The following is a 17,723-nucleotide window of genomic DNA, read 5'->3' on the forward strand; positions in this document are numbered from 1 at the left end:
TCAGCTGGGCCCTATGTCTCCAGATCTGGCTGTTCTTCAGGCTGCAGTGGATGAGAGTGAAGCAAAATGGGCAAGAGGGGGCCTCCGGGAAGCTTTGATCTGAGCACTCTGGCTCTTTCCCTTCCCAGCTCCGTGCTCTCATGTGGGCAGAGGGAGAGTGAGGCCTGGGGCCAGCCAGGTCGGGATGGGATGATGTTGGTGAATGGGCTTCGCCAGCAGAAGAGCGCTGGGCACATGTGTGATTGATTTGTGTGGGTTGTTTCTCTGTTGGTGCAGGGGAAATTTGAGATTATGAACATGGACATGAAGGTGGGGACAACCCTGAAGATCAAGGGCAAGATCGCAGACCATGCTGATGGGTGAGCCAGTTGGGGGGCAGGTGAGGCAGGAGGGGGAGGGGGGCTGCCCACAGACCTGGAACAGGCTGGGAAGGGCAGCCTCGTGAAATGGTCAGACAACGAGAGTGACCTCAGACCAGGGGCCTTTTGTACACTCTTGCACGCTCTCACCCCCTCCCACACCCCTGCTGGCTCCTCTTCTGTTAGGGCTGCTTTCACATCTGAGGCTTCAGAATTCACAGCAGATGCCATGTGCTCAGTTTCCTTGGCCCCAACAGACACTGAAGGGGCAAGTGAGAAATCCCAGAAGCTCTACCCAGTCCTATGCGAGTCAGGTGCCTCTACTGAAGGCCCAAACCCCTGGGGAACCACCCTCTTGACCCAGCTGAAGGGTCAGAGGCCGGCCTTTCACACGCATTATACCAGCGACAGCTGCCAGGGGCCACCAGGTGGTCTTGTTTGCCTTCTCTCCATTAGAATCAGAGGCATTTCTCCGCCTCAGGTGTTACAGCTCAGCGTTAGCCTCTCCTGTGTGCAGGACAATGTCAGCATTTCTTGGGACTGATGTCCATCAACTTTTGGTTGGGGAAGTGCAGGCAGACGCATTGTGCAGGAGCCAAGAGAAAAATCACCCCTCTCTCCTGCGTAGGTCCCTAAGGGTTGCAGAAATGTGGGGTACCTCTGGTCTGAGACGTCCCAGTGAAGGTACCCCATGACTCAGAACGTCCCACTCTCAGGGACCCTGAAGGTCTATCTAACTCAGGCCCCTGTAGTGATCTTTTCAAGAGATCACACAACTCCTGACTGCATACCTCTAATGACAGGGAGCTCACCACTTTAGGTGTCCAAGTATTTATGGCCAAGCTTAACGGGTCTTCAGATAGTTGAGAACAGCAATTCTTTCCCCCAGGATAGACACCTTCATTTCTTTTTTTTTTTTTTTCTCTTCTCCGTACGCGGGCCTCTCACTGTTGCGGCCTCTCCCGTTGTGGAGCACAGGCTCCGGACGCGCAGGCTCAGCGGCCATGGCTCATGGGCCCAGCCGCTCCACGGCATGTGGGATCTTCCCGGACCAGGGCACGAACCCGTGTCCCCTGCATCGGCAGGCGGACTCTCAACCACTGCGCCACCAGGGAAGCCCGACACCTTCATTTCTTGAAATGTCACTATTAGTTACCCTCTTGTCAGGAACCTTAGTCTGTGCTCTAAATGGAATGTGATACTCCAGTGCCAAGTCTGATCAAGTTGTCACCTCCCTTGTTTTAAGGCACAGACCTCAATTAACACAACCTTTGGTGATTCTTCCAGTTTGTGGTCAATCCTGCGACCCAAGCTGTTTTAGCCAGGGCTGGCCCCTTATTCTCACCTGTTACTCCTTCCCCTGCAGCTTTGTGATTAATCTGGGCCAGGGGACAGATAAACTGAACCTGCATATCAACCCACGTTTCGATGAATCCACCATCGTCTGCAACTCACTGGATGGCAACAGCTGGGGGCAGGAGCAACGGGACAGTCACATGTGCTTCAGCCCAGGATCAGAGGTCAAGGTGAGGTCAAAGGCGGAAGGGGCCTGAGGAGGATATCAAGGGGAGAGCCCAGATGGTAGGGCACCCTGGCCTAGACAAGGGCTGGGACCGTCTGAGCCACCAGGCACTGCCGTGGCCCCTTTCCAGGGTGCTCCTGCCTCCCTGATGCCTTCCCTCCTACTGCAGCTCCTCGTGACCTTCGAGAACAACGAATTCAAGGTGAAGCTGCCAGACGGGCACCAGTTGACCTTTCCCAACAGGCTGGGCCACAACCACTTGAGCTACCTGAGTGTGCAGGGTGGGTTCAACGTCTCCTCCTTCAAGCTAGACTGAGGGCAGCACCTCGCCAGAACGCAAGACCCAGGAGCGGATTCCGGCTCCTGACCCCCACCTCCAGCCAGTCACGTGGGATCACCAGCCCTTGGGTCCCCGCTTCCCATGTGCTGTTCCTAACCCTCTGCGCTCATCCCCCAAGGCTAAGTAAGAACCAACAAAAGAATCCACCTTTATAGTCTTTCCGTGGTAGGAACTGTGGTGCTTTCCACTATTCTAATGCTCCCAGCATCCTCGTGATACAGATGAGGAAACTGAGGCATAAGGTCCTTGGACTGCCACATGGGGGTTGGGATGTGCTCCCGAACACCTCTAAGCCACCAGTCCTGCCTGCTTGTCCCCTTTTGTCACCAGGGCAAGTGCCAAGCTGCCCTGTGGGATTATGGTTCCAGGCACCTGGGCCAGGGGCTGTTCCCGGAACTATAGATAAGGGCTCCCACCTGGGCCTCTTATCTCAGGGCTATTCATTCCGGCCTAATTACTCATTACCCAACGCCTCGGCCCCTCCCCTCACTGGGGCCCCCTGGGGGAGTCCTTGGCTTTCCAAACCCAGTGCTTAGGGGACTCAAGCAGGTGGCGCTGACACTGTCCTCCCAGGTCCTCAAGCATCTTGCAGGACACCTTTTATCAAAAAAGCCTTTTTTAATCAGGACCCAGAGGCAGGTCTGGGGTGCATGGGAAAGTGGGATTCCCCCACTGTGAGGTCACACCTGACTTTTCTCTGAGGCTTCTGGGACAAGTGGGGGTGGCGGGGGGAATGTCGGGGAAGCAGCCTTAGCAGGGGCTGGGGCTCTCAGAAAGGCAGTGGGGACCCTGCTGGGGGCAACTCCAGGATGAGCTGGGGCAGGCGGTCCCTTTGGGAGAGGGGACAAAGGCTCTATGTGCTATGCTCCCCACCCCCACCCAGCAAGGGCAGCTTTCCCAGCACAAAGGCTGCACTGTGAGGCAGGCTCTCCAGCTGGTGGGGATGGCCTGGGGTGGCGGGTGGGCCCGAGGAATGGCTACTGGGTCCAGAGTGGCAGTGGGGGGAGGCAGGGTGGCCCAGCACGGCCCATGGGAATACCCAGGTCCCAGGACAAGCCTGGTCTCCTCTGGCCTCCCTCCCATGTCTGTCCTGCAGAGGTGTGGAGGGGTCTGGGGACAACTTGGGTTTTCTCCCATCTTTCGTTGGCGGGACCCAGCTGTCAGGTGAGGGGCTGGCTCTGCGCCCGGGGAGTTCATAGGCGGTGCCCCGAGGCTGGCTGGGGTCCTGAGCCCATGCCCAGCAGCTCACACCTTGACTTCGTCATCCTCCTCAGCTTCAGCAAACTTGAAGGTGTCGGCTTGCACCGTGCTGGGCACGGGGGCCCTGCGGCCTGCCTGCGGTGGCCCCCACTCTTCGTCCAGGCTCTCCCAAGAGGCCCGAGCCTGGGGCAGCACCTCGACCAGCTCGCTCCGAGCATCCATCTCAGTGTGGCGGCGGCTGCTTTGGCCGCCACCACAGCCTGCTCCCCAGTGCCTGCCGGGTCCCACGTCAGCAGGTGCACAGGGACGCTCTCCTACCGGGCTGGCCCTCGCCTCGGCCGTTGGGCCCAACCCCAGGGTTACCCCATTGGGGCACTGTCCACGGGGTGGGGGGCTTGAGGCAGGGGTCGGGGGGTTTGCAACAGGGGCTGGGGCTGGGGTCTCGGCCGCAGAGCCTTCTGAGAGGCTCATGACCCCCAGCAGCTCACTGAGGAGAGAGGGCCCAAGGTCGAGGTCCAGGCGGAAGGACAGGAGGGAGTCAGAGCGGCGAAGCTCAGGCTCGGAGGGGAAGGAGCTCTCACGGTCTCGGTCACGAGGCTTTTCTGGGCGAGGCAGGCGAGAGATGGTGCAGAACCCGGAGTCCAGGCCTAGAAGAGAAATAGGGACCAGGGTCATAGGTCATAGGTTAGGGACCAGGGTCATAGCTGGGGTCCCTAACCAGGAACTGGGGAGGGGAAAGCCAGGACCAACTCCAGCTTGCTATGTGGCCTTTAGCAAGCCACTCCCCCATCTGGCCTCAGTTTCCCCCATCTTTCCAATACAGTGAGCCCAGTAGTCTCTTGTGTGATCCTCCTGTCAATGCTGGAAATTTACATAATTCCCATTCCCATTTTGCAGATGAAGAAAGTGAGGCTCAGTTTGGGATGAGGGGAAGGGCTAGCCCAGGGCCACAGAGTCAGATCTCCTGACTCTCAGTCCCAACTGTGAACTTGTATGACCCCTGGTTCCCTGCCATGAACCCGTAGCATACGGGCTGGTTTGTGGGCACAGGGATGGAACCAGCAGCCAGAGTCTGACTACATAGAAATCAAGACCCAAAGGACAGGCAAATGCCCTCCAAAGGTCCTCTGTCCCAGCCCCTGGCTCCAGGACTACCAGGACTGAGATATAGCCCTCAGTGAGATTCTAAGCATCACCCATGGAGAGAGGTGCCTCTGGTGCTGGGGCAAACCTGCAGGGCAGGAAATGGCCACCAGGTGGCAGCAGGGGCCCCAGTTCCCAGGTGAGCTGTCCAGAGGGGGAGCCAAGGTTACACCTGCCACTCCCCACCCTGGGAGGAAGGGCCTCTGGCTTCTGTCCATGTGAGTGGTTTTCCAAATTTGCCAAGTTACAGGAACCTTTGTTCACGTAACGACACAGCAACAGCTGTGTCCTGAGCACCTACTATGGGACAGATTCTGGGCCACACTGAGTATGTGTATTATCTCACTGAATCTTAGCAATGACCCTGAGGGGCCCATTATACAGGCCAGGACTTGACTTAGCAGAGCTCAGTTGGCTCGCTGGGAATCAGGCAGAACCAGAATTTGAATCCAGAGCCCTGGCTCTCTGCCTCTCCACTATATCATTCTGACACAAGGGAGCTGCTTCCATTGAAGGGGGCTAGAGCAGGCTGGCCCAGCCAAGAGCCTGTGGGTGGCGGGGGCAGCTCAGGGGCAGGTAGAACTCAAACCCCATCTCCTCACCTCTCAAGCTCAGTGTTTTGGGGAGTGAGCAGGTTCCCACCCTGTTCCCCCCACCACTCCATTCATGATTTGGGGTTTGGGCCTGACCTCCACGGAGGCTGAAATGCTGTGGGGAAAAGAGCTCACTTGGAGGCTTGGCTGAACCATCAAACCCTCTGGGCCTCAGCCTCTGAAAAATCGGCAGATAGCCCAGGCCCTCACCGTAACTGGAGTGGCCATCTGTGGAGGTGGGAGGGCTGTGGTCGAAGCTGAGCTTGCCCACCACGAGGCTGTCGTAGGCAGCTTGGTTGAGCTGAGGCAGGGAGATGGCGTTCTTGATGATGGGGGAGATGGCGGGTGGAGCAGGTGAGGGCGCAGGTGGGGAAGCCATCCTCCGGGGCGGTGCCCCTACCCTCCGCACCAGCTGCAGCTTCTTGGCCAGGAAGCTGCGGGGCGAGCGGTGGGTGCCCCGTGAGCTGCCACCGTGGTTGCTGAGGAAGGAGGTGTCGCCGAAGACGTCCCCGCCACGGCCCACGTGCATGGTGTGGCGGAAGTCCCCGAGTGGGGGGCTGATCATGTCCGCAGTCAGCCGCCTCTTTCCCTGTGAGCTGGACACCCAGCCCACGGGTGAGAGCTTGCCCAGGTTCATGGCCGGGGCTCCTCCGGCCCCCTGGGGGCCCGGCATCGGCTCTGGCTGTTCACAGCTGCTGGTCCATGCCCACGGGGGGGCCTGGGGAGGGCGCTGGGCTGGGCTAAGGGTCCGCTTCTCAGCTCCCTCCTTCTCGGTGAAAGGGGGTGGATGGAGGCTGCGCCCCTGCTCTCCTAAGGTGCTGCCTCCAAACGCTGAGGCTATGGGAAGTCCATGGCTTGTCTGTCCCTGAGGCCTGGCTCCTAGCCCTGTGGAAGCAGCTGTAGGTGTTCTGTCCAAGAACACAGAAAGCACCGGACGTGCCTCAAATGTGGACAGCCCCTCTCCTGCCCAGGGGTGGAGACCTAAAAGAAAGAAAAGTAGTGGTAGGCCTGGGGGCATCCTGGGTCCAAATAATAACAGCTAAAGAGAACAAATGGGGACTCCCTGGCGGTCCAGTGGTTAAGACTCTGTGCTTCCACTGCAGGGAGCGCAGGTTCCCTCCTTGGTTGGGGAGCTAAGATCCCCGCATGCTTCGTGGTGTGAGCAAAAAGTAAAGAAAAAAAAAAAAAAAGAACAAATGATGGGGAACACGGAGAAAATGCTGAGCAGACGGACCCACAAAGGAGGACACATCGCATGATTCCACGTACAGGAAATTTAAGAACAGGCAAAACAAAACAATATGATAGAAATCAGAATTGTGGTTGCCTTTGAACAGGTATAGACTGGGAGGGGGCACAAAAAATTCATCGAGCTGTACACTTAAGCTGTGTGTAGGTTAAAAGTATTATACGGTCGTTATACGGTGCCCACTGATGAAGCAACTACTGAGCGTCAATGGCTTAAGTTCATCACTCATTTAACCCAGACAACAGCCCTGAGGGAGGCTCTATAGAGAGAGGAGAAACTGAGGCACAAAGAAGTGAAGGAACTTGCCTGACGCCACACAGTAGGCAATGGTGAAGCAGGGCTCCCAACCCCAGAGCCCTTGAACCCCAAGGGCCTCCTGCTGGTGGGTTGAGTAAGTCACCTCCCTTCTAAGTGGGTTAAATTGTCTTCCAGCAACCCGGTGAAGGTTTTGTGAACTGCTGTGTAAACAGCAGAACCCTTCGCCTTCTAGATGTTTCCTGGAAAAAGGATCCTGTGGTCAAAAGTGGTTTTTCCAGATGCCTACTACATGCCTGAGCATATTCAAGGCTCTGAGAAGGCCCGCAGGAAAGAACATTATCATAGTTTTGACAAAAGCCTTGTCACGGGGAAACAACTTTTGGAAAAAGCTCAGCTGGTGCCAAAAGCTATTTCTTGCCTACTCCCTCCCCTCCTGATCTCTCCCCTACTTTCTTCCCCAGTCCCAGTCTTCTCTAAGCTTCTCTTGGTCCGACCCTACCCCTTCTAGTATCATAGAAAGCGTAGGCTGGAGGACACCTATGAGACTATGTTCCCACACTTGGTTTTCCTGTGGCCCAGAGAGGCCAAGCTTGCTCAAGGTCACATCAAGAGAGCTGGTAGAGGGCTTCCTGGCGGTGCAGTGGTTGAGAGTCGTGCCCCGGTCCAGGAAGATCCCACATGCCGCAGAGCAGCTGGGCCTGTGAGCCATGGCCGCTGAGCCTGCGTGTCCGGAGCCTGTGCTCCGCAATGGGAGAGGCCACAACAGTGAGAGGCCCACGTACCTCAAAAAAAAAAAAAAAAAAAAAAAAAAAAAGAGAGAGAGCTGGTAGAGACGTCAACTCAGAGCCTTTGACTCACGCAGCCTTTACTGGCCCGTGGAGCCCAGTCTTGTCTCTCCAGATCACAACACACTCTGAGGCTGGGGCCACTGCCTGGATTTTCCCTCCTCCCTCCGTCCCAGCACTCAGCTTGGGCTCTGCAGGCGGCCAAGTGCCAAATCAATACCAGTTTAATCACAGGAGTTCTTTGTGATACCTTCATGCCAAAGGCTCACCCCTTGTCACCTTCCGAGTGAGGGTAGGTGGAGGATTCAGTGGCCTCACAGTGTGACCTTGGGCAAGTCATTTACCTCCACAGGCCCGGCACCTGGGCTGATAGACGTTGATAATGATTCTTAACAAGAACACCTAGATCTGAGTGTCAACTTAAAAAAAATTTTTTTTGCTGTCACCTCCAAGCATAAAAACCTCAATTCTGCCCTTCAAATGTTATTTGAAATTCAAAATAGGTTAAATAACAAGATAAAAACAAAGGAGGCAATAAAACAAAGCTTGCTTTGTTTTCTGACTACATTCTCTTCCCTTCCCACCATCTGATCCTCTCCCAACCCTAACTCCTCCCCACTGGGGGGCGGTTCTGAATCATCCCTTTCCCTGGCACCCCCGGCACCAAGAAGTCCTTGTGGAATGTTTGCTGAAGTTATGAAGCACTCTGCATTTGGCCAGCCACTACATGATGTCATCTGATTCTCCAACAGCCCCGAAAAGCTGGAGGGTTAGCCCATTTTACAGGAAGAGCCACGGCTTGGAGAGAAGGAACTTGGCCAAGGTCACATGGCAGGTACCTGCCATGGGCCAGGTTTCCCTGCTCTGCTGAGATGAGGATTAAATCTCTGGAGGAGGGGGGGAGGGTGTCATCCTGAAATGTCATGAAGAGGGGTCACTGTGTCTGCCATGGGGCCACACCCACCTCTCCCCAGCCCCCAATTCCCTGGCTTCTAGAAGCAGCACCTCCTTTCTCAGCAAAAGGGGCTCCAGCCCCCACCCAACACCCACGGCCACTTTGACTTGTGAGACCAGCTTCTGCCCCAATCTTGTGATGCCCCCACCTCCCAAATGTCTCTGGGCACCTCCAAAAGATCTCTACCCCACCCACTGCTGTAGAGAGACCTGTGGCATTGTGGAGCCAAGGGCAGGGCACTGCTACTGGGGACCTGTTTTCCCACGTGGAAAACAAGAACTGCATCGAACGCTGGTCCTCTCGCAGGAGAGTTTTAAGAGTGGAAGATGCTGTCAAACCCTTGGATCCTGAAGCAGGTCTGGGTTTCAAAGCCAACATTCTTACACTAATAGGTCTCATTCTGGGGACCCTTGATGGCAGCCTATTTGGCACTTGACGCTGACCACTGGGTATTGCTGGTGGTTAGGTGTGCCCCACCTGGCCCTGGAGTAAGCAGGGCTCTGGCTGTCCAGGAACATGGCCTATCTCCCCTCACCCGTCCAGGATTACTACCTGCTAATGCTCACAAATACCCATTTTACAGATGGAAAAAATGAGGCACAGAAAGGGAACTGACTTGCCCCAGGTCAGAGAACAAAAAACAGTGGTGTGGCTGGGAACCTCCCCAGGAGTCGACCAACATCAATAGTAAATGCCAGGGGAGTGGGCGAAGACTCCAGGGGTGCGGGGAAGAGTTGTTGGGGTCCGGGCAGATGCCCAGCCGCTGAGAACAGAAGGGCAGGCCTGGGAGGCAGGAGACTCAGCTCTGCAGATTCGGTGTCTGTGACCTGTGCTAGAGTGGTCCCCGCACAGCCTCAGCGTCCCAGGAGTCCTCATGTTTACCCTACAGGGGACAGTCGGGCCTGGGTGCTTGGTAGGAGCTAGCTCAATAGCAGTGATGACCACAGGGACAAGGTCTGGGGCCGGAAGCAGAGACCATGCGCTAAGGAAGGCCAACAGGGGCCGCTGTGGAGGCACCTGTGTTTGGAGGAGGCCCAGGGCTGCCTGACGAAGGTGGGGGGAGGGGGAGAGGCAAGGCTGAGGCGGGTGTGGGGGCCGCGGCACCCTAGCACTCACCTGGGGGTCACCCGCAGGCCCCTAGCGGGCACCACCTCTCAACCTGGAGGCCACTCCCTGCACATAGCCCCCCTCTCGCAAGTGTCCCGCTGGGTAACGCCACCCCTGCCAATGCGCAGCGGGACCCTGTCTCTGTTAGGGCTGCTCTGGCCTCTGGAACAAGGGGTTAACTCCCTGGGTGCTGCCTTCTTCTGGTCCTCAGAGTCCAGCCACTTCAAGACGCAGAAACTGAGGCCAGAAAGAGGGTAGCAAGCTGTCCACAGTGGCGGCGGAGACCCCGTTCTCAGGACGTTAAGGGGGATAGTAGTAGGAGAGAGCACCTTGGGCCACAGGGGCGAAAGGAGGAAGAGGGGGAGACGCTTCTTGCCCAGACACCCCAAGTTAGAGCCGAATCAGCCTTTGGCTCGGCGAGGCTGACTGGCTTCCGGCAGGGTCTCCCCAAGTCCTCGGTTCCAGTCCCTGCGCCGCGTTTCGCGCGGCTGTGGCCTCCGGGCCAGTCCTTTCACCAATCTGAGCCTCAGTTTCCCGATCCAGAAAATGGGCTTCAAACTTCTTGAGTCTTGCCTGTCTCGGCAAGAATAGAACAAATCTCGAGGGCAGTCGGGATTGGAAGTCCCGGGAAAGATTTTGGCCAGAAAACATTCCCTCTGGGAGGTACGGGGTTAGAATGCGGAGGGTCGCTCCGCCGGTAAGGGGGCAGCCGGCTGCCTTGGCCCGAGGGGAACCGGACGGGATGACCTCATCCGCTGCTCCGGCCTGGAATGCGGCGGTTGGGGAGGGGGCAGGGTGCCTGGACCATCTCCCCAGCGGTACCCCCCACTTCCCGCTCTCCGCGCCGGCCTCGCCAAGGGGCCAGACATTCCGACACATAGCCCCCTCCCCGTTCCTTCCCTTCCTTTCCCAGGGCAGGAAGGAGCCTAGACTGCCCTCGACTCGCCCCCTCCTCCCGCAACCCGCTTTACTTTCCAATTCTCTGCCCCACTCTTCCCGCCGGGAATGTTGCAAAACAACCCGAAAACTTGGAGCGTCCCGGCGCCGCTCCCGCGGCCAGCGCTCCGGGCCTGCCTGTTGGCACCCGGGGAGACGTTGGCAGGCTGGCCCCCCTCCCCCGCTCCTTGAGCCTAGCGGAGGGTGCCAAGTCCTCGCGGCGCCGCGATCCCCCTGCCGGTGTCCACGCCCATCCAGGGCTCGACGACCCGCGGGGCAGCTCGCAGTTACCTTCTCTCCGCGAGCCGCAGGAGCGGGGGGCGAAGGGCGGACGCGTCGGCAGCGGCGGCGGCAGCGCGTCCCGGCGCGCAGCCCGGGCGAGTGGCTGGGCCGGTCTGCGCCACCCTGGCCTCGGGCTCCGCGGGCTGGCTCCGGGGGCGGGGGCGGGGTGTGGGCCCGCTCCCTCCTCCCGCCTCTCCCCTCCCGTCTGCGGGCGGGGCCGGGCCCCCGTCCCGGGCACCGATCACGCCGCCCCGAGCGGCGGCGGCGAGAGCTGGAGGGGGAGCGGCGGGGGCGTCAGGTCAGGCTTTTGCCTGCTGCCTGGGGCAGGGAGGGCCGGGGAACGTGCGGGTTGCCGGGGCGAGGTGACTCGGTCCCCGGATCCCAAGTCCTCTTCCACCAGCTCCCTGCGTGGCCTTGGGACGCCCTGACCTGGTAACTCTCGCTGCTGGGCTCTTCAGCCGCTCCCTGCGGGAGTTTGGGGAACAGGGAAGCCGGATCTCAGAGGCCTTGAACGCCAGAGTCCTGCTTAGACCTTAAATTCTACAAGCTGAGATACCCACTCCCTTTCTCCTACCCCCCCCTTTCCTTTTTGCTCCAGTACAGGCCCCCGCGGGTACCAGGACACAGACATGAGCCAGACTGGGGTGCAGGCCACTGGTAGAGTGGTGTGGTGTGTGGTCAAGGCTGTGGACCTTGGAACGAACTCAACAGCCTGGCTTCCTATTCTGTTCTGGTCACTGCTTAGCCTTTCTGTGCCTTGCTTTTCCCATCTGTAAAATGGCATAATAGCAGCAGGCATCAGATGTTATGTTGTTAAGTGTTCTCTGCTGTGTCAGCACCTAGGAATCTTGCTGAACAATTACATGAGGTCACACCTCAGACAGATGGGTTCTGAAAGCTTTATTGAGCACCCCTCAACCCCACCCATGAGGGGCAGGGAATCAGCCAGGCACAGCACTCTGTGCCATCCTCAAGGAGGGGAGATAGATCTCTGATCCCTGCCTCATGCTGTTTTGACCTCCTCTGATACTCCCCTGTGACTGTGAGGCCCCCCCCCGAGGACAGGCAGGAAGACCTGGGGCTGTCCGTGCCCAAAGGGACCCCTAACAGAGCCTGCAGGAGAGGGGCGGGGCTCAGCAAGGTGTCCTAGAAGAGGTGATACCAGAGTTAACTTGTAAAGGACACACAGGCAGAGGGAAGGGCAGTGGAAATGCACACGCACCTGGCAAGAGCCAGAACAAGCTAAGGATCCACATGGAGTAGGCAGGTGTGGCTGGAGGAGGAGCCATATTTACACACACGTGGAAGGAGGATGTTTTTGCGGTTCAGAGTACTGTGCTTCTTTCATTGGCTCCCAGAATCCTCATGCTGTCCACCAAGGGAGGAGTTATTTCCCTAGCTGGACAGATGGGAAAACTGAGGTATAGAGAATTCCAGCACTTGCTCACACAGCAGTAGCACCGAGACTCCAGTCGGTCAGAGCTCTTTCCCTGGGGTCAGGCTTGAAGGTGCTTTGCCCCGGGAAAATTTGGAACATCTCAGCATGGGGGAAGGGGGGCTGGCCCTGAGAGGCCCAGATGGGGGGCACAGTCAAGTGCTGGGAGAGACTTGGGCCAGGCGTTGGGGGCTTAAACTTGGGCCAGGTGTCCTGCCTCACCAAGCCAGCAAGCAGTGTGATCAAGTGTGAATTTGGAAGCTCTTGCTGTGAGCCAAGAACGTCTGTGAAGGACAGTGACGGAGGCAGGGACTAGCGCTCTGTGGTTATCATCCTTAACAGCAGTAGTAATAAGCAGTATTTATTGAGCAACTAATGCATACTAGGCCCTGTAGCACCTCACATGCATCATCACATTTAATCCTCATGAGATCCCTGTAGGGACAATACTAGCATCATGTCCATTTTGCAGAGAAGCAAAGTGACTTTCCCAAAGCCTCCAACTGTGGCAGGATGGCCATACTTCCCAGTTTGCCCAGGACGGTCCCAGATGATGCCTACTGTCCCAGCGTAATTTTTTTCTTTTTTTCCCCAGCGTAATTATTAATAGCACTTCCTTTCACTCTCAAAGGTGACCTGGTTAGACCATAAATTACACATCTAGTCAGAAGATCCCCAGAGCAGCTGGCAAAGTTTGGTGTGATGTCAGAGGCCCTGAGACCATGGGTAAGGCACTTGGCCTCTCTGAACCTCAAGTTTCTTGTCTGTAAAATGGGTATAATACCAGCGTGGAAATTTGCTGCTCGTGGGTATTTACTACTTGCTGAGAGCTCCAGAGATATGGCTGAGAGAGCAGTGTTAATGGAGAAAGTTACAACCTGCCATACATACTCTCTATCTGCTTTAGCTCGGGGCTCAGGGGCAGGCAAGGAACAACAAGAACTTTCCTACTATGTGCCAGTCACTTTGTCTCTGCTAGCTCTCTGTGAGGCAACCTGTGAGTTAGAAATTCATTGCTCCATTTTACAGATGGGTAAACTGAGGCTGAGAGGCGCTCTCCCCTCATTCTAAGCCTCTCTCCAGATAGAAGAACAGTACTTCTCTATATAGGCTGCATTCCTGTTCTTGGCTTCACTCCTGATTTAAGGATCCAGCTCAGTTTTTCCTTCCGGAAAATGAGAGAAAGGGAGAGGTCTGGGCATCCTTGTGAAAGATGCAGGGATGGGCAGTCCCCATTTCCCATGGTTTTCTCCTCTCCCAATTTCCTGTGGTCCCCTTCCTTCCCTTGTCAAGAGACTGTGCCCAGGAGCACAGGGGTTAACCCTGGCAGAGCTGTAATCAGCGTGCAGAATGCAGAACAAATGCCTCCCAGCTGGGGACTGGGAGCCGCTAGGTGGGACTGGCTGCCTGGAGTTCAGGAGGCCCCCTCTCTTCCTGTGTGCTGAGGAACCAGGCCCCTTGAGCCATAATCACAGAGCTCAGTTGCTGCCTCAGCTCACCCTGCAGACTGGGTGGGCTGAGGCCTGGGGCTTATGGAAAGGAGGCAGTTTCTGGGCAGGGAGTCCTTTATGGAGCTAGGGTGGAGGGGGCAGGGCACAGCTAAAGGGGTCACTTCCCTCTTGGGGACCTAGGAATGCCAGTGGCTGCCCACCAGGCTCCAGTGAGGTTTGGAGTGGGAGCCTTGAGCTGAGTGAGTTGGCCACATCTATCAGCCCCCATGCCAGCCCCTCCCTAGGAGGATGCATCATTTCCATCCCAAAGTCTGGCTCAGCTTTTGGTCAGTTTATGCATCTGCTCAATGACCCACTGATTGCTCTTCTCAGTCCTTTGTCTTTTTTTTTTTTTTCTTCTTTTTTAGTGGTGCCACGAGACATGTGGGATCTTATTTCCTGGACCAGGGATCGAACCCATGCCCCCTGCAGTGGAAGTGCAGAGTCCTAACCACTGGACGGCCAGAAAATTCCCCCAGTCCTCTGTCTTTTGAGTGTCTACTACCCATCTACCCACCCACCACCCACACTCCTATCCATCCATCTACCCACCCTTCTACACATCCATTTAACCACCAATTTACCCATCCGTCAACCTACTACCCATCCACTACGCCATCCTACTACCCACTACACCTCAGTTGACCCACTGCCTACAGCCCTATCCATTATCTAGCTACCCCCCACCCATCCATCCACCTCCCCACTCATGCCTCCTTCCACCCCTATCCATTTACCCACCCATATATCCCCCCCCCCGCACTCTATCCATCCAGCATCCCTTGTTCCACTGCCCACACCCACAGCCATCTACCCACCCGCCTGTACCTACATGGGTCCCTCCACCCACTCATTCCCTGTTCATGATCTTACATCAACTCATACCTGGCCTCTGCTGAGCAACGTGAGTTTCTGAGCATGTCGTCATCTTTCTCAGGCACACACCTCCCTCACGTTCATCAATTGGTTGCCCTTGGGCAAAACATCTTTGAAGGCTGCTTTGCAATGTCACCTCCTCCTGGAGGCCCTCCTTCAGAGTGAGCCTCTCCCCTGCTCCTGGTCCCTCGTCCATATTGGCATCGGTTACTCTGTGAGCTAGCTCTCCAATGAGACAGTGATGTCTGTGCTCCTGGCGCATTTGGGGAACAAATGGTCACAGCCAGCATAGGAAGGGGGTCCCTTTCACCCCAACTGGACTGCAACCACCATGAGGGCAGGTGTCCTCCTTCTGGGACCACTCCAGGGACACTCTCCATGGGCTGGACTCCCGGCAGGGGCTCAGACACACTTGGGCATTGCAGGGAAGGGGGGGCAGCATTGGGTTCTCCAAGTGATTTGTACTGCAGGCTAGTTCCCCAGCTTGGGGAGACTAGCAGTGGGGCGAAGGGGGCTACCCCATGCTCTCACTTCTATCACCCAGCATGCATTTCCAAGTCAGACCAACCCGAGTTCAAATCCCAGCTTTGCCTCTCACTAGCTGAGTGACCTTCGTTAAGCCGCTTCCTCGCCTGGGCCTTGTGATGAGCCATAAAATTCACTACCTGTCCTGTAGGTGATGGTCAATGAAGGGTAGCTATTATGATTACTATTGTTAGAACTTTCCTTTCCCAGGAGGCGACTTCATTTAACACACATTAAGTAAGCGCCTGCTGTGGGCCAGACTCTGGGCTGGGTACCCTGTGAGGAGGCAGTGGTGAGTAAGGAATGCAGTCCCTGCTCTCAGAGATTTGTCTTGTCTGGTGAGGAAGACAGAGGCCAGGGAACTGGTAGGACTGAAAGGCCAAAACAGTGGTAGAAGGGGCCAGGGAGGCAGAGGACTCACTGAGGAAGTCCAGGGAGGCTTCCTGGAGGAGGTGGCATTTGAACTGGGCCTTGTGCCTTGGGGTAAGATTGCCCACAGGTGGAGCTGGGGAGAGAGCTGGTCTCGAGGGGGGAGAAGATAAGCTGGGGAGGGTCTACTGTGGAGGATGGGAGAGAGGCCCTGAATGCTGTGCCTGGCCCTCTGTGGTGTGGGCTAGTCTGGGCCCCTGCCCTTTCCCCAGCAATGGCTGCCCTCAGGTGTCACAGACCCTGAGGTGCCTTGGGATCCTTACTGGGGTTTCTCATTAGCAGAGGCCTGCGGCAGCCTGGCCCCAAGTTTTTTTCCCTGGTTGACCTTGAGGACAGGAACGTGCTCTGAGGGGAGCCAGGGGACGAGACTTTCCTGGAAGGAACCTTCAGCCCTTCCTTCCTAGTTCCTTCCGCCTACCCCAAATCCCCAAGAGTCAACAATTGGTGGAAGTTTCAGGGCCTCAGTGGGCTTCTGAGAACACTGAGGCCCAGAGAGGGTAGGCCTTGCCGGGGCTGCACAGCGAGTCAGCTGTGGAGCTGGAGTCCTTGGCCGCCCCACACCCCATGGCTGCCTTCAGTGTGAATGGGCATGTGTTGAGTACCTACTGTGTGCCAGCTCCCAGCCTAACAGGATGAAGCAGACAGGCTCACAGAGAGTTAAGGCTCAGACAGAGCATGGACTTGGCAGGGCTTCCAGGAAGGCTGCCTGGAGGAGGTGGGACAAGGCTCTACACAGACATGTGAAGCTGTGCGAACCAGAAGGTGTGAGAGCCAGGCTGGGTACACTGAATGTGTGTGTCTGACATGGGTGTGTGTGCCATGGGGTGTCAGCTGGAGTGATGACTGAGTTGCTGGGGGCATCAGGGCCTGGCCTGGGGCTGGCGGGTGGCCTGGGGGCCGGGTGATGACAGATTAGTCCCTGGCTGTCCCTGCTTGGCTGTTTCTTGAGGTGATGCCTGGGTGTCAGTGGGTTCTTGGGAGCAGCAGGGTCAGGATGGGAGTTAATCCCAAGGGTATTTTAGAGGGTGGGACTGTGAGGCCCACAGGGAGAGCATGGCTCCCAGAAGCAGGCAGCTGTCAGGGCTGGAAACGCCTCTGGAATTCCAGGCTCTGGAAAGAGGGCTGGCCGCGTGGAAGAGTTTTCTCAGCCGGAGCCTTCCAGGCCAACTCAGCTCTGGTTCCTTATTCACTGCTCCACAGGGAAATGGGGGAAGGGAAGCCCCCCCCCCCACCGGCCCCTCAGGCTCCCTTTCTCCTGGAGAACAGGACAAGAAGTTGGAGGGGGGCTGAGGAAGGATGTGGGGTCAGTTCCTCCAGCCCCGCCCCTGAGGACAGTCAGATGCATGGATGGGGGGTGGGGAGTGGGGGTCTGAGGTGCCTGTAGGTGCAGGGGGTGGGGAGGCACAGCAGAAGGGCCAGGGCCAGGTGACCCTGCCATCTCAGGGATGATGAGGCTGGCTTCTTCAGACCTGGGCCAGGTGGCCAGGGGCCTGGATGGAAGGGCAGTGTTGCACGGGTGGGCAGGTCCTCCAGGAGATCTTTGTTCTCAACATGAGGAGGGGCCGGTGTGGAGAGAGCAGGGGCAAGGGGGGGACAGGAAAAGTGTTTGAGGAGCAGAAACAATGGCCTATTCTCTGCTGCCCAGCCTGGCCTGAGAGATAGGCCTGTGGGCTGGAGGCCAGCCCTGCCTTGCCCTGACCATCGCTAGCATTGACTCTCCCAGCCTATCCCAGCCCTTGGGGCTTCACCTGGTCCTGCCTAGGTCCGGTGGGGCTCCTTCCTCAGCCCCACAATCATGGGTTCATTCCTGGATGCATGGGTCCATCTGTTTTCTTCTAACAAAAGCCAGCCCACTTTGGTGGATGCAGGGCTTTTACATACGTGATCTCCTTTGTGTTGTGGACGCAGAAACAGAGGAGGGAAAGCCCTTCCCACTGGCCCACGGCCCCTGCCTGTTGTTCGTAGAGCTGGGAGTCGAACCCGGTGCTCCCGGCTCTGAGTCCTGGGTTCTTCCGATGATCCCCCTTCCCACACAGCTTCTTAGCTCCTGGTTTCCTCCCCCCTTTCCTGGACGTATGATAAGAGGAGGATGAGCTGAAGTGAGGGGAGCAGTAATTAAGCACCTCCTAAGTGCCAGACGCGAGCTTGAGCTCTGGGCTCGGTGCTTTACTTGCATTAGCCCTAATCCTCACAACACCATTATACAGATAAGGAAACTGAGGCCAAGGAGGTAAAGTTA

At 57.1% G+C, this 17,723-nt stretch overlaps 2 protein-coding genes across 2 annotated transcripts; one reads left to right on the top strand and one right to left on the bottom strand.

Moving 5' to 3' along the window:
• The first annotated feature begins 276 nt into the window (after nt 1-276).
• On the top strand, nt 277-2,197 carry LGALS2 (galectin 2). Its single transcript, XM_060113866.1, has 3 exons — nt 277-359; nt 1,726-1,885; nt 2,051-2,197. Exons 1-3 carry the CDS (start codon nt 292-294, stop codon nt 2,195-2,197), a joined length of 375 nt encoding a protein of 124 aa, XP_059969849.1. The 5' UTR covers nt 277-291.
• A 622-nt stretch (nt 2,198-2,819) lies between these two features.
• Nucleotides 2,820-10,858, bottom strand: CDC42EP1 (CDC42 effector protein 1). The gene is made up of 3 exons (XM_060113614.1): nt 10,739-10,858; nt 5,368-6,138; nt 2,820-4,068 (listed from the first exon to the last, which is right to left on the bottom strand). Exons 2-3 carry the CDS (start codon nt 5,828-5,830, stop codon nt 3,467-3,469), a joined length of 1,065 nt encoding a protein of 354 aa, XP_059969597.1. The 5' UTR covers nt 5,831-6,138; nt 10,739-10,858; the 3' UTR covers nt 2,820-3,466.
• Between the last annotated feature and the right edge of the window lie 6,865 nt (nt 10,859-17,723).

This window comes from Mesoplodon densirostris, chromosome 11 (genome assembly GCF_025265405.1).
Source record: "Mesoplodon densirostris isolate mMesDen1 chromosome 11, mMesDen1 primary haplotype, whole genome shotgun sequence".
In the NCBI taxonomy this organism is placed as follows: domain Eukaryota; kingdom Metazoa; phylum Chordata; class Mammalia; order Artiodactyla; family Ziphiidae; genus Mesoplodon; species Mesoplodon densirostris.